The following is a 19,027-nucleotide window of genomic DNA, read 5'->3' as shown; positions in this document are numbered from 1 at the left end:
GCAAAAAATATGTTATATCCCTGAGGTCTTAATAGTAGTGTTTTTCAACTTTTTATTTATGCCATAACACATGTAGAAAATGGCAATATTTATATGGCATTCCTTGTCATACAGACTGCAATGCAGTGCAGGAGGTGACTGGCCTGGGGCTGCCAGGGTTGAGGGAATCATTATGTTCTTACTCTTCTAACCTATTAGACGACACAGGTTGGGAAGCTCTGTTTATGGTTCCTTTGGTGAGAAGAAAACCAGATAACTATAGTTTTGTGCTAACTAGCCCTGGTGGCACAGTGGTTAAGCACTCAGTTGCTAAACGAAAAGTTAATGGTTTGAAACCACCAGCTGCTCTGTGGGAGAAAGATGTGGCAGTAGGCTTTCATAAAGATTAAAAAAAACCCTGCCATCGAGGTGATTCAGATTCATAGCGACTATATAGGTTAGAGTAGAAATGCCGTGTAGGGTTTCCAAGGCTGTAAATCTTTTTTTTTTCTTTTCCTTATTGTACTTTAGATGAAGGTTTACAGAACAAACTAGCTTCTTATTAAACAAATAGTACACGTACTGTTTTATGACATTGGTTGCCTATCCCACGACATGTCAATACTCTCCTTTTCTCCATCTTGGGTTCCCTACTACCGGCTTTCCTGTCCCCTCCTGCCTTCTCGTCCTTGCCCTGGGCTCTGTGCCCATTTAGTCTCCTTTTGTTTTATGGGCCTGTCTAATCTTTGGCTGAAGGGTGAGCCTAAGGAGTGACTTCATTACTGAGCTAAAAGGGTGTCTGGGGGCCATAATCTTGGGATTTCTGTAGTCTCCGTCAGACCAGTAAATCTGGTCTTTTTTTGTGTGTGAGTTAGAATTTTGTTCTGCATATTTCTCTAGCTCTGTCTGGGACCCTCCATTGTGATCCCTGTCAGAGCAATCAGTGGTGGTAGCTGGGCACCATCTAGTTGTGCCGGACTCAGTCTGGTGGAGGCTGTGGTATTTGTGGTCCATTAGTGATTTGGACTAATCTTTACCTGTGTCTTTGGTTTTCTTCATTCTCCCTTGCTCCAGATGGGGTGAGACCGGTGGAGTCTCTGAGATGGCCACTTACAGGCTTTTAAGACCCCAGATACTACTCACTGAAGTAGAATGTTAAACATTTTCTTTTAAACTATGTTCTGCCAGTTGAACTAGATGTTCCCCAAGACCATGGTCCCCACAGCCCTCAGCTCAGCAATTCGGTCCCTTGGGGAATTTGGATGTGCCTGTGGAGCCTTGGATAAGTTGTGCTGGTTTCCCCAGAATTGTGTACTGTCTTACTCTTCACCAAAGTTACTGCTTATCTATTGTCTATTTAGTGTTTTTTTGTTTTTTTGTTTTTACCCTGCCCCTCCCTTATAACCATCAAAGATTGTTTCTTTCTGTGTGTAAACCTTTTCATGAGTTTTTATAGTGGTGGTCTCATACAGTATTTGTTGTTTTGTGACTGACTTACTTCATTTAGCGTAATGTCCTCTAGATTCATCAATGGTGTGAGATGCTTCGAAGATTCATCCTTGTTCTTTATCGTTGAGTAGTGTTCCATTGTGTATATGTACCGTAGTTTGTTTATCCATTCATCTGTTGATGGGCACTTAGGTTGTTTTCATCATTTTGCTATTCTGAACAATGCTGCAGTGAACATGGGTGTGCGTACATCTATTCGTGTGACGGCTCTTGTTTCTCTAGGACATATTCCTAGGAATGGGATTGCTGGGTCATATGGTATTTCTATTTCTTGCTTTTTAAGGAAGCACCATATCGTTTTCCGAAATAGTTGTACCATTTTTCATTTCCCCCCACAGCACATAAGAGTTCCAGTCTCCTTGCAGCAAGGCTGTAAATCTTTACAGAAGCAGACTGCCACGTCTTTCTGGTGGGTTTGAACCACCAACCTTTTGGTTAGCAGCTGAGTGCTTTAACTGCTATGCTACCAGGGCTCCTTTTGTAGAGATTACAGCCTAGGGAACCCTGTGGAGCAGTTCTGCTCTGTCCAGTCGGGTGCGTGTGAGTCAGAATTGACTCTTTGGCAATGGGTTTGTGCCAATAGGATGGCAGAGTTCTAGAGTTAGATTGGAGCTAGAGGAATTAGTTTGGAGTTCCAGCTTTGCAGTATAACCTTCAACTCTTTGAGCCTCAATTTCTTTGTCTTTAAAATGAGAACAATAACTGCCTCCTTTTCTTTCTAACATTTAGCATTGCTGTGATGATCAATAGAGGATTATAAAATGTATGAATATGTTTTTAAACAGATGGCTATTTTTATTGTAATTTAAGCAAACTGTGGGTACATGCCTTTTATAACTCACAAGAAGAAAGAATTGTATTCTTTTGTTGCTGTGGTCAGTATATAATGACATAGCATTACAGTGCCTCAGTCCAGATTTTTGACTCCAAAGCTGGAAGGGTGAACTGAAAGATTTGACAGTGATTTAAAATATTTAAAAAATTTATTTTGTTGTTGTTGAGAATATACACAGCAAAACATACACCAACTCAACAGTTTCCACATGTACAATTCGGTGACATTGATTACAGTCTTGGTGTTGTGCAACTATTCTTACCCTCCTTTTCTGACTTGTTTCTCCTCCATTAATATAAACTCACTGCCCCCTAAGTTTCTTATTTAATCTTTTGAGTTGCTATTGTCAATTTGATCCCATATATACAAATCTAGAAAGAGCAAGGCAGACGTTCTTTACTAGTTAATCTATTGTTTAACAGTGTTTTCAATAATTAAGGATTAATGAGGGATGTATTACATTGATTCAAGTACCTTTTTCCATTACAGTCTAAGGCCTAGCATATCCTTTTATCAGTAACTAATTCTAATTAAGGATTCCGATAAAATACATGTTGTTATTGTTTTAGTTGCCTTGGAGTCTATTCTGATTCATGACAGCTGCATGTGTACAGAGTAGAACAGCTCCATAGGGTTTTCAAGGCTGTGATCTTTCGGAAGGAGATCGCCAGGCCTGTCCTCCAAGGTGCCTGTGGGTAGGTTTAAACTGCTAGTCTTTGAACTATCAGTTGAGGGCTTAGCCATTTGTGCCACCCAGCTGCCTTGATAAAATACACAGCTCTTTCATATTCAACTATTTTAATGAATTTTAAAAATAAAAGTGATGAGTTAAATTCAATATTAGTGACCCCAACAAACCAACCACACTTACTAAAAATCTGGCTGCTCATACTATTTTTTCCCCTGAATAATAATTAACGCAGTTCATCTAATGGCAGCATATTCTAATTTCTGGAAAAACACCTAGGAATAAACAGACTTCTTCATTTTGTAAATGTGCATTTATTTATTTTGTACTCTGGCCTTTTGTACTGAAGTTCACAAAGTAGGTGCTGAATATGCTAATTATTTCAGTCATAATTGATTAATTAGAATATCCTGTCCCTCAGTCATGTTAGTCCCTATGTTTACTGTAATTCCCAGAACATTTATTAAAGACCTAGTCTGATGAAAATGAAGTTTTTGGGACTGTTGTAGTTAGGTGCTGTCAAGTGAATTTTTGATTCATAGCAACCCTCTGTGACAGAGTAGAACTGCACCACAGGATTTTCTAGGTTGTAATCTTTACAGCCCCCACGTGTCTGTCAGTTTGTCGTACTGTGGGGGCTTGTGTGTTGCTGTGATGCTGGAAGCCATGGCACCGATATTCAGGTACCAGCAGGGTCGCCCATGGAGGACAGGTTTCAGCTGAGCTCCCAGACTAAGACAGACAAGGAAAAAGGACCCGGCAGTCTACTTCTGAAAAGCATTAGCCAGGGAAAACCTTATGAATAGCAGCAGAACATTGTCTGATATAGTGCTGGAAGATGAGCCCCCCAGGTTGGAAGGCACTCAAAAGATGACTGGGGAAGAGCTGACTCCTCAAAGTAGAGTCGACCTTAATGACGTGGATAGAGTAAAGCTCCCGGGACCTTTCATTTGCTGATGTGGCACGATTCAAAATGAGAAGAAACAGCTGCAAACGTCCATTAATAATCGGAACCTGGAACGTACAAAGTAAGAATCTAGGAAAATTGGAAATCATCAAAAATGAAATGGAATGCATAAACATCGATATCCTAGGTATTAGTGAGCTGAAATGGACTGGTATTAGCTATTTTGAATCAGATAATCATATAGTTTACCATGCCAGGAAGGACAACTTGAAGAGGAATGGTGTTGCATTCATCATCAAAAAGAATGTTTCAAAATCTATCCTGAAGTACAACGCTGTCAGTGATAGGATAATACCCATACGCCTACAAGGAAGACCAGTTAATATGACTATCATTCAAATTTACGCACCAACCACTAGGGCCAAAGATGAAGAAACAGAAGATTTTTATCAGCTGCTACAGTCTGAAATTGATTGAACATGCAATCAAGATGCATTGATAATTACTTGCGATTGGAATGCAAAAGTTCGAAACAAGAAGGATCAGTAGTTGTAAAATATGGCCTTGGTGATAGAAACAATGCCGGAGATCGAATGATAGAATTTCGCAAGACCAACGACTTCTTCATTGCAAACACCTTCTTTCACCAACATAAACGGCAACTATACACATGGACCTCGCCAGATGGAACACACAAATCAAATTGACTACATCTGTGGAATGAGACGATGGAAAGACTCAATATCATCAGTCAGGACAAGGCCAGGGGCCGACTGTGGAACAGACCATCAATTGATCATATGCAAGTTCAAGCTGAAACTGAAGAAAATCAGAGCAAGTCCACGAGAGCCAAAATACGACCTTGAGCATATCCCACCTGAATTTAGAGACCATCTCAAGAATATATTTGATGCATTGAACACTAGTGACCGCAGACCAGACGAGTTGTGGAATGACATCAAGGGACATCATCCATGAAGAAAGCAAGAGGTCACTGAAAAGACAGGAAAGAAAGAGAAGACCAAGATGGATGTCAGAGGAGACTCTGAAACTTGCTCTTGAGCGTCGAGCAGCTAAAGCAGAAGGAAGAATTGATGAAGTAAAAGAACTAGAACAGAAGATTTCAAAGGGCCTCTCGAGAAGACAAAGTAAAGTAGTATAATGACATGTGCAAAGAGCTGGAGATGGAAAAGCAAAAGGGAAGAACACGTTTAGCGTTTCTCAAGCTGAAAGAACTGAAGAAAAAATTCAAGCCTCGAGTTGCAATAGTGAAGGAGTCCATGGGGAAAATACTAAATGGTGCAGGAAGCATCAAAAAAAGATGGAAGGAATACACAGAGTCATTATACCAAAAAGAATTAGTCGATATTCAAGCATTTCAAGAGGTGGCATATGATCAGGAACCAATGGTACTGAAGGGAGAAGTCCAAGCTGCTCTGAAGGCATTGGCGAAAAACAAGGCTCCAGGAATTGTTGGAATATCAACTGAGATGTTTCAACAAACAGATGCAGTGCTGGAGGTGCTCACTTGTCTATGCCAAGAAATATGGAAGATAGCTTCCTGGCCAACTGACTGGAAGAGATCCATATTTATGCCTATTCCCAAGAGAGGTGATCCAACCGAATGTGGAAATTATAGAACACTATCGTTACTATCACACACAAGCAAAATTTTGCTGAAGATTATTCAAAAATGGCTGCAGCAGTATATCGACAGGGAACTGCCAGAAATTCAGGCCGGTTTCAGAAGAGGATGTGGAACCAGGGATATCATTGCTGATGTCAGATGGATCCTGGCTGAAGCAGAGAATACCAGAAGGATATTTACCTGTGTTTTATTGACAATGCAAAGGCATTCGACTGTGTGAATCATAACAAACTATGGATAACACTGAGAAGAATGGAAATTCCTGAACACTTAATTGCGCTCATGAGGAAACTTTACATGGATCAAGAGGCAGTTGTTTGGACAGAACAAGGGGATACTGATTGGTTTAAAGTCAGGAAAGGTGTGAGTCAGGGTCGTATTCTTTCACCACACCTATTTAATCTGTATGCTGAACAAATAATCCAAGAAGTTGGACTATATGAAGAAGAACGGGGCATCAGGATTGGAGGAAGACTTATTAACAACCTGCGTTATGCAGATGACACAACCTTGCTTGCTGAAAGTGAAGAGGACTTGAAGCACTTACTAATGAAGATCAAAGACCACAGCCTTCAGTATGGATTGTACCTCAACATAAAGAAAACAAAAATCCTCACTACTGGACCAATGAGCAACATCATGATAAACGGAGAAAAGATTGAAGTTGTCAAGGATTTCATTTTACTTGGATCCACAATCAACAGCCATGGAAGCAGCAGTCAAGAAATCAAAAGACGCATTGCATTGGGCAAATCTGCTGCAAAGGACCTCTTCAAAGTGTTGAAGAGCAAAAATGTCACCCTGAAGACTAAGGTGCGTCTGACCCAAGCCATGGTATTTTCAATTGCATCATATGCATGTGTAAGCTGGACAATGAATAAGGAAGACCAAAGAAGAGTTGACGCCTTTGAATTGTGGTTTTGGCGAAGAATATTGAATATACCACGGACAGCCAAAAGAACCAACAAATCTGTCTTGGAGGAAGTGCGGCCATAATGCTCCTTAGAGGCAAGGATGGCGAGACTGCGTCTTACATACTTTGGACGTGTTGCCAGGAGGGATGAGTCCCTGGAGAAGGACATCATGCTTAGCAGAGTACAGGGTCAGCAGAAAAGAGGAAGACCTTCAACAAGGTGGATTGACATGGTGGCTACAACAATGAGCTCAAGCATAACAATGATTGTGAGGATGGCGCAGGACTGGGCAGTGTTTCGTTCTGTTGTGCATAGGGTCACTATGAGTCGGAACTGACTCGAGGGCATCTAACAACAACAAGAGCAATCTTTACAGGAGCAGATTGCCAGGTCTTTCTCCCATAGAACCACTGAGTTCCAACTGCCAGCCTTTTGGTTAGCAGCCAAGTACTTAACTCTTGCATCACCAGGGCACCTAACTATGTATCTGTAATATTTCTGTGAAACCTAGTGGAACCAGTCTGTCCTACACATACCTACCAGAGTGAGACTGGCCTGATTGATCATGTGATCAATCTATATGGTAGTGTTTCCCAGCCAATTAACTTTCCATCACTAATTTTTTCAAATGCTGGGATCTACAGCGAGCACCTAATCTGGTGGCGCACCTAATCTAAAGGCCAGGAGGGAAACCCTGGTGGCATAGTGGTTAAGTGCTACAGCTGCAAACCAAAGGGTCGTCAATTCAAATCCACCAGGTGCTCCTTGGAAACTCTGTGGGGCAGTTCTACTCTGTCCTGTGGGGCGCTATGAGTCAGAATCAACTCAATGGGACTGGGTTAGGTTTTCGATTTTGGGATCTACAAATTCTTATGTTTAAGGGACCCTGAACTCAGGAAGGAAAATTTAGCATCGATTAAGGGAAATTGTTGTACAGCATGATAGTTGTAGTTGATATCACTGAAAAAGGTTGAATGAGCAAATGTTGTATTATATATATTTCTACCAAAAAAACAAACAAAAAAAAGCACCTGCTGATACTACCTGTGTACAATCAAATATCTCATTGAGATTTGTTTTCTTGTTTTGGAGGTTTAGGGTCATGGTTTCATGGGACCTTATAATCAGTTGGCTTAATACTGATTTTAATATTACTCTTCTACCTCCTACTTAGCTGTGTAGTGTCTGTGGTCTTAAAAGCTTGCAAGAGACCCTTCAGGGTACAAAAACTGGTCTCCATTTGCCTGGAGCACCAGAGGAGGAAGGAGGATCAGGAATTACAGGAGGAACTAGAAAAGGTGTCTAATTGCCTCCATGAATAACTCCCTTCTTTCCCGGGAGACCAGAAGAACTTCATGGTGCCTGGCGACCATTCCTGAATGATTTGATCATAGATTCTGTAGAAGAGTCCTGATCAAAAGGGAAAATGTGGAATATAACTTCAAATTTTCATGGAAGTCAGACTTTTCTGGAGCCGTTGTGGCTGGATAACCCTTCAAAACTATTGCCCTGAAGAAATGGTTAAACCTTAAGCTTTAAACTGAAACTATCCCCTGAAGTCATCTTTAAACCAAACAGTAGTTTAACTCAATTTGAAAAGAACATCTGCCTTGATCATTGTGTTCTTTTAACGAATTATCCATATGAGATCAAATTGACAACGGCAACTCAGAAGGTTAGATGAGAAGCTTAGGGGCAATGAGTTTGTGTTGATGATGATGAAACAATTTGGAAAAAGATCTCGAGAAAGGTGGCACAACTTGAAGAAGGTAAGCAATGTCACTGAATTGTGCATGTAGAAATTGTTGGATTGGGAGAAAAAAAAAAAGAGAGAGAAACCCTGATCTCTAGAATAAGATTCACATTTAAGCCTAATTTTTAAAATCCTTCATGATCTGGACTCAGGTAATCTTAAATTTGATTTCACTGCCCTACATCACTCACTCGCCACTCAAACAAATGTTAGGTGTTTGTGTCCCTATATCACTTCCTCTCCATTTCTGTATAGTATACTTGTATTCATTATTTAAAGCTCAGGTCACGATATTGCCTTCATGATAGTTTTGTCAGTCATCTCCAAATGGATGGTAGTGTATTAAACCTATTATAATCAGGTTACACATTTGTTTTAATGATAATTCTTTAAAGCTCCTATTTGTTTTAATGCAGTTATTTAAAACATTTTTTAAATCAGGAAATAATAAGCACAAATGGTAAAAAAAAAAAAAATTATTACATTATGCAAAGGGACTACAAAGAAAAGTAGGTCTTCTCTTACCTTATGTGATGGTAAAGATTTTGTGTGAACTTGGCTGGGCCATGATGCTCATTGTTTTTATGTGATCACTCCCATGATGGGATCTGCTATGAGTACCCAGACAGTTGAAAGGAAGTTTCCTTGGGGGTGTGCATCTGAATATAGCAGATGTTCTGGCTTTTTGCTGCTCTGGATACTGCAGCTGCCTCCTGTTTGTCTGACCTTCGTTCTTGGGACTTGAGCTATCAGCTTATCTGCCAATTTTGGGATTCGTTGATCTGACAGCCTGTGAGCAGAGCCCTGCTGTCCGACCTGCCAATCTTGGGTTCTTCAGCCTCTGCAGCTACGTGAATGGGGAGAAGCCTTGGGGTCTTGCCAGCCAATCTTGAGATTTGTTGATCTTCACAGCCTGTGAACAAGAGCTCTGCTTTTTGACCTACTGATCTTGGGTTCGCCAGCCCCTGCAGCTACGTGAATTGGGAGAAGCCTCTCTCCTAATCCATGGACTTGGGACATTCCAGCCTCTACAATTTTGTGAGCTGTTTCTTTGATATAAATCTATCTATATGTTATGTTTATATTCTTTATGGGTTTTGCTGCTCTAGAAAACCCAGCCTAGGAAACCTTAGATCCTAAGTCCCTCAGGGTCTCTTCCTAGAGAACACAGTTAAAATTTTCTTGTAAGTCCCTTGGGAAATTGCCAATTCTTTTGCTAGAACATTTACATGACTGTCCCCTTAGATACATATGGATGCATTGCATGCAAACTGTTTTCACCAGGCTTTATTGAATTTAGTTTGAAGCTTCTTCTAATGCATCATTCAGAGCTCTATCTTCTTGCTGCATAGTATGCTGACTGAGTGACTGTGCTGTAAACTGGTTCAACTTTCCAACTTCTTCCCTGAGATTTTCTTTATGTAAGGCAGCTTTTCTGTCTTTAAGTTAATTTTCCTTTAAGCGATGTGCTACAATACTCGAAGGCTTTTATTTTTACTTTTTCTTCATCTGTTATTAATGCCACAGAATTCTTTAAAGTGGCACTATTTAAGCTTGCTTTGGTGAAATTGAAAATATGTCACTTGCCTGTCATAAGATTATGGATTCTGTTTATATTTCTCAGTGTTGCTCGACTTGGTTTTAATGCCTCTCCTTGTTTTGTCTTTTATCTCTTCCATTAACTTCATTTTTCTTTCGTTGACCATGCACTTGGCCCCTGTAGCATCTCCCAGTGCCCTTTTTCTTTCACCTGTCTGCAGTGGAGGCTTTGTTATTGTGACCGCCTTTCCCTTCCGCCTTCCAGTCACCTTCACACCTCCTGTCATTTCTCCTGTTTCCAGACCTGTCTTTAGTAGCCAGTTAGTTGGTTCCTCCAGCATTCAAAGTATTCTGTTAAGCTTTTAATCTCTGTGGCATGTAGCTGCTTGCTTGTTTGTTTTACTGCATGTCTGTCTGTCTATCCATCTAGCTATCTGAATGTATAAAACATTATTCTTCGTGATAAAGGGAATTCAGAGATGATACAGGCTCCGGCCATCAAAGGAATTTACAGTCTAGGGAGAGGGAAAATTTAAATGTGTTAGACTCTTTCCAAGCCTCATCTGTAACTGCTGTTCTCAGTAAAGAATTGTGCTTGAGAACCTAATAATTATATTCAGATAAAATAAAGTTTTAATTCTTGTTTTTACTTTATAGAAGTGCCTTTGTTATTCATATGCTCTCTGAATGTGACCATTTCTAATTTGAAGATTTACTTGTTAATAAGGAGTTAACGGGGAAAGAGGTTTTCTGAATCAGTGAAAAATACTGGCTCACAACTGGTCTTTTTGATTTTGTTAAGCCTTTTTCTTTTTTTTTTTGACAAATTTTGGGAAACCTCCAAGTTGTTAAAAAATTACCCTTTCATCTTTTTTGAATTACTGGATGGATGAACTCAGTGTCAAGCTGAAAGAGATGACTGTTATTTTACGATGGCCTTCTTTTCCTGTCAGCCTTAGCAACATTTCAACAGAAATCTAACATTGACCAGTTGGTAATCTGAATGACTACTTATTTAATGTTTAATAATGCCAAACCAAAAAAATATTATTCCCCAGTTCTCCTCCTCTTCCACCTTGGTATGGCTCTATCTTTCTAGTCATTTGGCTCTCAGCTTAAATGCATGTCCTTAGAATGGTCGTCTCTGACCACCAGTGTAAAATAGCCACCCAGCCACTCCCTATCATTTATAAACAAACAAACAAAAAAACCAAACCTGTTGCCATCGAGTCAATTCTGACTCATAGAGACCCTATAGGACAGAGTAGAACTGCCCCATAGGGTTTCTAGGGAGTGCCTTGTGAATTCAAACCGCTTACCTTCTGGTTAGCAGCCCTAATTCTTAACCACTACACCACCAGGGTTTCCTTAATAATGCCAGTGATATAGTATCTATCTAGTAGGTGAATAATTCCAGTTCCCTGATCCAATAATGACTAGAAGCAGGAGGTACTCAGCTAGCTCCATTTCCAAATCTGTGGTTTAGCATCAAGTTGCTCTTGCTTCTGGTACCACCCAGATACAGGTGTGATGATTCAGCATCTTTCTTATTTCTGGGTTCTAATTTCACTTCTTGGAGCCCTGGTGGTGCAGTGGTTATGAGCCTGGCTCTTAACCAAAAAACTGGCAGTTTGAATTCACCAGCCGATCCTTGGAAACCCTGTGGGGTAGTTCTACTCCGTTCTGTAGGGTCGCTATGAGTCGGAATCAACTCGATGGCAGGTTTTTAATTTCACTTCAAGGAGCCCTAGTGATGGCAGTAGTTAAGTGCTGGACTGCTAACCAAAAGTTCGGCAGTTCATATCCACCAGCTGCTCCACAGGAGAAAGATGTGGCAGTCTGCTTCCATGAAGATTTACAGCCTTGACAAAAGGTTGGTGGTTCGAATTTTCTGTTTAGGATCATGTAAATTAATATTTAAATCGTTAATCTGTTGAGATGATGTAGGTCCTAAAGTTCTAAACTTTTTCTAGTTAATCTCTAAATATTTGAAGTTACTTTTAAAGATTTTTTTTTTAATATAGTAAACTCTTTAGTAAAGGCAAAATAGATTTTTGAGTTATTTAGATCTAAAATTATTTTAAATTGTCAATGAAAAATTAGATTCATACTATTGTGCAGAAACTTGTTAAGGGTTATATATTGACACTCGATGTAGGCTTGTTCTACTGTAGACATTCTAACATTAGAATGTACCTTAATTTATGTTAATAGTTTAAAACTGTTTTAACTGTTTATGCTATTAATATGTATAAATAAGGATGGCATCATTGTAATCACCTTATATGCTTGGTTAATATACCCTTGATGGGGTTGACTATTTGGCATATATGCTTGATTTATGTTGATTATCTTGGTGTATATTAAGAAGTGCTACCACTTCAGGAAAAGGACTCTTCGGCAGATGTCATTTCTCACCAGCCAGTGGTGTTTCTGCTTGATTTGAGAGAAGCTAGCTCAGTAACATGTAGAATAATGATTTACTTGCCTTAATCTTTTTCTTTTTAGCCTTGAACAATTCAGGAAAACAGTTTCGTTTTGTTATGGGTAAATACAGGGGTAGGAAAAAAAAGTTTTGAATGCTTTTCTTATCAGAATAAAGGAGGCCCTTTCTTTATCCATTGGATTTATCTATCAACATGGGTATCAATCAGCTTTGCTTTTCACACCTTTCCTCAAAATTATAGGGTAAATCTTTGGAGCTGGCCCAGCAGTTGGTTTCTTAGGAAATCATAACAACCAGTGAATGTGACAAATGCTTATAAAGCACATTGCAAGTGTGCTTTATAATTGTAGCCTTTGCTTTAGTCCATCCTTTGTATCATTGCTGTCTTGGACCTAGTTTTTAAAGAGGGAGGGTAAATCCAGTCCTTGATACTCTCTCTCGACTAGACTTAGATGTCTTTTTATAGATTTTATAAGTGCTGTTTTAATATTCTCTTAAAAAAAATAAATAAATAAAATAAAATTTTTATTTTTTTTACCTATGGTTAGAGAAAAAAATGTGATTCCTACATATATGGGTTAAACAGTCTTTGGGAATATAGTTATCAGGGTAGTTCTGAGGATCTTTTGTCAGCTTCCTCTCAAAAAAGTGATTCTATATCAGCATCTTCCATTTTGTGTGCTTCTTAGTTTATGATCCAAATTCCTCTGGCCCAGATTGGGTCCTGTGTTTGGCTCATTCAGCTGTGGCCTGTGATCAGGTTCATCAAATATTGAAGTGCTTGCTGGGACCCCATCCTGGGTATAGGCTGCAGCTACCAGGACAGAGGGAATTGTGACCTGGGCAGTCACTTCCTACTATGGGATTAATGTTGATATTTTTGATTTTGAAAGGGAAAGATTTTTATGTCAAGTGGAAAAAAAAATAGCACCTTAAATGCAAAATTTAGCATTGTTTCAAAATAGTTTGTCACAAAAACTCCTTCTCCAATTGTGATTATATTAGATACTCCTTTTCTTCAAGTTATATAGCTGTGGATACTTGTGCATTTTAATCACACCACATCACATAGAGAGCAGAAGACATGTAACAAGTAGACAGCAGAGAAATTAGTGTAAAAACAGTTGAAGGACAGTGTAAGTTGAGAAAATAATCTATAGAAATTGGAGAATTAATCAGCTGTTGGAGAGAATTACCTGGGCTATCTGCTTTTAAGGTAAGCATCTCTACATCATCCCTTTCCTATCTCACACAATTTCAGCATCATACTGGGAATTTTGGCTTTAGAACTAATAAGTAATGTCTTAACTTACTTAAAAACTAGGTGATTAAAAAAAACACCCCAAACCTTTCCAAACCTAGAAAAACAGCAACATAAAAAGACTAGGTAATTGGCAAACACAGTTCTATTGGGACTAAGAGGAGATGCGTAACTGAACTAAGGAAGGTGACCTTTTTTTTTTTTTTTAAATGTGGAATTACATATGCTTGTTTTGAAATTTGAAAACCCTGGTGGTGTAGTGGTTAAGAGCTATGGCTGCCAACCGAAAGGTCGGCAGTTTGAATCCACCAGGTGCCCCGTAGGGTTGCCATGAATTGGAATCGACGCGACAGAAATGGGTTTGCTTTTTTTGGTTTATTTTGAAATTTACCAATTTATACATACTGAAACCTTGAGGCTTTGCAGCCCTTGATAAATTAGATTTTTGTATTTCTCTGAATGTCTTCATTGTCTACCTTGGGTCATGGCAGCATTCCCTTTGTAATGATTAAAGAGAACCTCCTTTAATCCTTCAAAGTAGGAAGAAGAAAACAAGACTAGTAGGGAATGCAAACATCTCTTTGTTTTGAGGGACCTCAGGAGTTTTGGCACACTTTCCAGTTGCAGTGTTTTAGCTGAACATCCATAGGTTTTTGGGAAGAGCCGCTATTCATTGTTTGTCAGTATATGTTTTAGAGCTATTTATTTAATAATTGATTTGGTTCCTGGGTCATTCTTTAGATTATTTTTTTGGTTCTTGAGTCATTCTTTAGATTATTTTTATGGGGGGAAGTGGTCAGGAGTGGAATATGCAGTTTTGACAGAGCTTTCCAGGTGATCATTAGGCATCTGAAAGTTTGAAGCCATTGTCTAAAGGGATAAGGCTATGGTGGTACGTAGAACCAGCCACTGGGACACAGGCCAGATGACTGTCTGGTGTACGGGGGAGATTGCAGAGATATTGGTATGCTGCCCTGTAACTGATTACAGAAGAGGGGCAAGGTCCCCTGTAGACCCCTATGTGTGCAGTTGGAACAACTGATGGTGTAGGGTTGGATGAAAACTGACAATATCATGTGACAAAAAAGACCAAGGATGATTTAGACTAAGAATAAGGCCTTTGAATGTGCAGTCATGAGTCTTGGGTGATTTTTCGGGAGAGGTAGCAACAGGGCTTTGATTTCTGGAATGAATGCAAGAATTGAGAAATCTCATTTATGAAATAAGTTTCAAAGAGGTATTCAAAGGAATGAATGCTTGGCTGTGTGCTCAGCTACAACAAAAGAGGAAGCTGTTTTCAAAGTGTGTGGTATAACAGAAATATGGATAGCAGCCAAAACAGAAAGTGTACAGGTCAGTAAAGCTAACGAGTAGCCATCCCAGTACAATAAACCAACCCATTACCATTGAGTTGGTTCCGACTCATGGTGACCCTATAGGACACAGTAGAATTTCCAAGGAGTGGCTGGTGTGTTTGAACTGTTGATCTTTTGGTTAGCAGATGTAGCGCTTAATCACTATGCCACCAGGGTTTCCTCCAGTAAAATAGAAATGTAGTAAGTGTGGGTATTTATGGAGAATGGTTATGGTAATGACTTCATTATTGTTTCAGGGTGAACTCCATATATATATAAAATATATATATACATTTTCATTTCAACTTAAAATGTAAGAATTGGGCAAACATTTAATCTCCTTAAATCTCAAAATGAGTGTATTGGTTCTCTCTAACTAAAAAATTTTGCAATTCCAGTTCAATAGCAGTTTTAATCTGTAGCTGAAGAGCTCTGAAGAGAGGTTGCTTTACAGTTATTCCAACCTTTATTTTCTAATTTTTCTTTTTTAAATAAGTCTAAATGTCGATTATAAATTGAGTGTCACATAGGTCATACAAAAGTAGACATAAGCTGTTAAAGCAACACTTCAGATTATTACCTCTAACAAAGGAAATGTGCCCATGAACCCACAGGAAGTAGCCTCAGGGTAATAAGAAGTAGCCTCAGAGTATAATGATTCTTCTTTTTTTTTTTTTTAATGCATTGGGCAAAGACTCACTGAGGTAAAACAGCCTGGATTTTTAAATTTATTTTTAAATCTCTGCCAAAAGGCAGGGCATTTTATAAAATCCATCCAATGGAACTGAATAGCATTCTCAGACAATTCAAAAAACAAAACACTTGAAACAGATGTATTTTGCAAAGCATATGGAGGTTGAGACACTCTGCCTTCAACATTTGGGTAGTTGTACTTTAGTACTGCTATTAAAAGTAACAAATAAGAATGTAAATATGTAGAAATAACCCAAGATTTTGCACCTTGAATTCTGAACCTTGAGCAAATACAGACAAAGCCCCCAGAATTTTCATTATCTCTAATATATAAGTTTGAGATAAAGAAGTAAATTGTCCATTTTAAATCAGTGAGAATTTTTATGCTATTCGAAGCAACCACTGACACCCATTTTATCCATCTTCTCTTCTGTTAAAATGAATTTCCATTTTGAGGCCAGTCTACTTGTTCATTCATTCATTAAGCAAACATTTATAGACTGCCTAGTTCGTTCTATGTGCTAGAGATACATGTTTTTGAACTAGAGTAAGCTGGATTCCAGATTGTTTTGCATCTTTTATTTTTTCTGGTCTGTTTTTTTTCCCCCTGTGTGTTCCGGGATAATCCTTAAAGGTGTTCTTTTCAATCAGTTATTCCTCTTTCAGAACGGTCCGTCCTCTTATTTAATGCTCTGTTTAAAAGAATAAAGGCCGATCTGCTGGAACTTAAAGACCCCCCAAATACAATGGTTTAAATCTGTTACTGTCGAGTAGATTCTGACTGACGGCGACTCTATAGGACAGAGTAGAACTGCCCCATAAGGTTTCTGAGGAGTGGCTGGTGGATTCAAACTATCGACCTTTTGGTTAGCAGCCGAGCGCTTAACCACTGCACTACCAGGGCTCTGCAGTAGTTTAAATAATATGAAAATTTGGAGACAGGCGGTCTGACTGGAGGGTACTGTTCTGTGAAGTCATTCAGGATCCGTGTTCCTTAGATCTTGTTGCTCTGCTAGTTCCTAGAGTGTTGTTCTTAACTGCAAAGTCAAAGCTGGGTCACTACTGTGTCCAAGTTCAAGCCTGCAAGGACAGGAAATAAAAGTAGTTCATGCAAACAATTTCTTTTCAGGCAGGGCGGGAAAAATTTCCATACATCAGTTTCCTCGCTAAGAACTTAGTCACATGACTACACTTAGCTATAAAAAAAAGAAAAAAAAAAAAAGCTATAAGGGAGGTTGGAAAATGTAGCCTCTAGTTTCATGGCCAAGTGCTGAGGAAGAAGGTGAAAACAGATTTGAGAAAAAAAAAAAAAATTTTTTTTTTTTTTTTTAGTAGATGGCCACTCACGTCTACACTAAGTTGGTATCTTCTCTGATTCCAGGAACTCACCCCAGTCAACGAGCTTGAGAGGAATAAACAACACAGTATTGGTCCAAACTTGTTCTGCTCTTTCCTTTGTCCTTCATCCATCCCTCATGGAAACACTTCCTTCCTCATCTAATTTCTAAACACAAGCTGCTGTGCATATCAGTGGATTTACAGAAATACTGGGGAAACAGTGGTGGGAATGGAGCTACTGTCTTAATGACGTGCATACTGGTTCAGCTGGCCAAAAATGTCCAATTACATTTATACTATAGAAGCATTTAAAACTGTGAAGGAACTTTATAGAAGTGTCTAATATTAGCACACACACATTTGTATATACACACACACACTCACATACTGACACACAAATGATACATGTATATATGTATGTTGCCCTTTCTCTTGTATTTTGTTTTCTCCCTTTTTGTCTTTGTTCCTCATTTATTCCCAGAATGATTTATTCTCAAGCATTAAGCTTTCTGTCTTAGGTATCTAGTGCTGCTATAACAAATACTCCAGATGGGTGGCTTTAACAAACAAATTTATTTTCTCACAGTTTAGGAAGCTGGAAGTTAAAATTCAGGGTGCGGGCTCTAGGGGAAGGCCTTTTCTCTTCTCTCTCTCTCTCTCCTGGTCTGCCTTCATGTGGCTTGGCATGTGTCTTCCCTCTCTCTGCTTGCTTGTTTGCTTGTTTAATCTCTTTTTTATCTCCAAAGAGATTGATTTAAGGCACAGCCTACATGAATATTGTTCATTAACATTATAAAGACTACCCATTCCCAAGTGGGATTGTAACCACAGGCATAGAAGTTAAGATTTATGATACATATTTTTGGGGGATGTAATTCAACCCATAACACTTCCTTTAATTTTGAAAATCTGGAATGTTAATATATTTTATCCTGAACCTAGTCAAAATTAATCAAGTTTTAAAGGAAACATTGAGTAAAATTCTTGTTTAGAGCTTCTAGTTTGATTATATGTCAGAGGAAGTGACTGATATATACAAATACTTTCAAATGAGAATATTTTCTTGTATTCTTTTCAAAGTTCAGTACTTTATAAACTAAATACAAATGAATAATTTTCTTTTATGTTAATTATGATAGTATACCAACAACAACAACAAAAACCAAACCCTTAGCCGTCGAGTTGATTCTGACTCTTAGTGACTCTACAGGACAGAGTAGAACTGTCCCGTAGGGTTTCTAAGGAGTGGCTGATGGATTTGAACTGCCGACCTTTACAGTTAGTAGCCGATCTCTTAACCACTGAGCCACGAGGACTCCAGTAGTCTACTACTGATGTGAAGTATATACATACTGCATATATACGAGCACATATATCCATACTTATTGATAGAAATTTGGAAAATAAAGAAATGTGTATATAAGAAAATCTAAATCAGTCATAGTGCCACATTTTAGAGATTATCATAATTAATTATTTTAGATGTTTCCCTTGTGTCTTTAATATACATGTGACATTGATTTTTAAGAGTCACGGTCAATTGGTTGTCTTTTTTCTTTGTTATTTTACTTGGGGCATAATTCATGGATAGAAAAGATACTTAATGGTAGACATATAGACCCGTTCAATCTTAGGTTTTGGAACGTTCTTTTAATTTTTACATTATTTGTATATCCTATAGACTTAACAAGAATTTACTTTTGTATAATTGTATTTTTTGCTTTTATCAAATGTTATTTTTAATTTTGTTACATTTTTGTATCTTTTTTCTGTAGAAGTAGGAATGAAATATTTAACATTTCATGTAAGTCATTGCCTGTGTTTTGTTACAGAGTCTTCAATTTAATGTTTTCCTTTTCCAGGCTTAAATTTTCATGTGACTTTTAAAAGAATAAGTTCCTCCAAGCTGGATAAGTGACATATATATGCATTGAATTTTTTCCCCCTAAGAATAAATTTAGTTTTTGTTGAGTTTGTTGGTCATGACCTCTTGAAGTTGTCAGGTTAATCATCATTATGGATTTAAAAAGCAAGTGTATATTCCTCTTAAAATTTGGGAAATCAATTTATATTACTGTGTGGACCATGTAGCCAACATGATTTATTTCTTACTTCTGAATACTGTATAAAGTGGTTACACCCTTATTTTTTATTAATTGCCA

At 38.4% G+C, this 19,027-nt stretch overlaps 1 protein-coding gene across 11 annotated transcripts in view; it reads left to right on the top strand.

Moving 5' to 3' along the window:
- DENND1B (DENN domain containing 1B) overlaps positions 1–19,027 on the top strand; it is a 306,443-nt gene that overhangs the window by 42,890 nt on the left and 244,526 nt on the right. Inside the window, exon 1 of one of the 11 annotated variants that reach the window (XM_049857692.1) lies at positions 3,338–9,271. The exons of the other annotated variants lie outside the window; for them this stretch is intronic. Coding sequence (XP_049713649.1) covers positions 9,239–9,271 — 33 coding nt within the window. The 5' untranslated portion in view covers positions 3,338–9,238. Of the gene's footprint in view, positions 1–3,337; positions 9,272–19,027 lie in introns of those variants that run through there. 11 annotated transcript variants of the gene reach the window in all.

This window comes from Elephas maximus, chromosome 18, assembly GCF_024166365.1.
Source record: "Elephas maximus indicus isolate mEleMax1 chromosome 18, mEleMax1 primary haplotype, whole genome shotgun sequence".
Classification (NCBI taxonomy): Eukaryota; Metazoa; Chordata; class Mammalia; order Proboscidea; family Elephantidae; genus Elephas; species Elephas maximus.
Note: the sequence above shows the minus strand (reverse complement) of the source record. Positions and strands in the feature narration are given on the sequence as shown.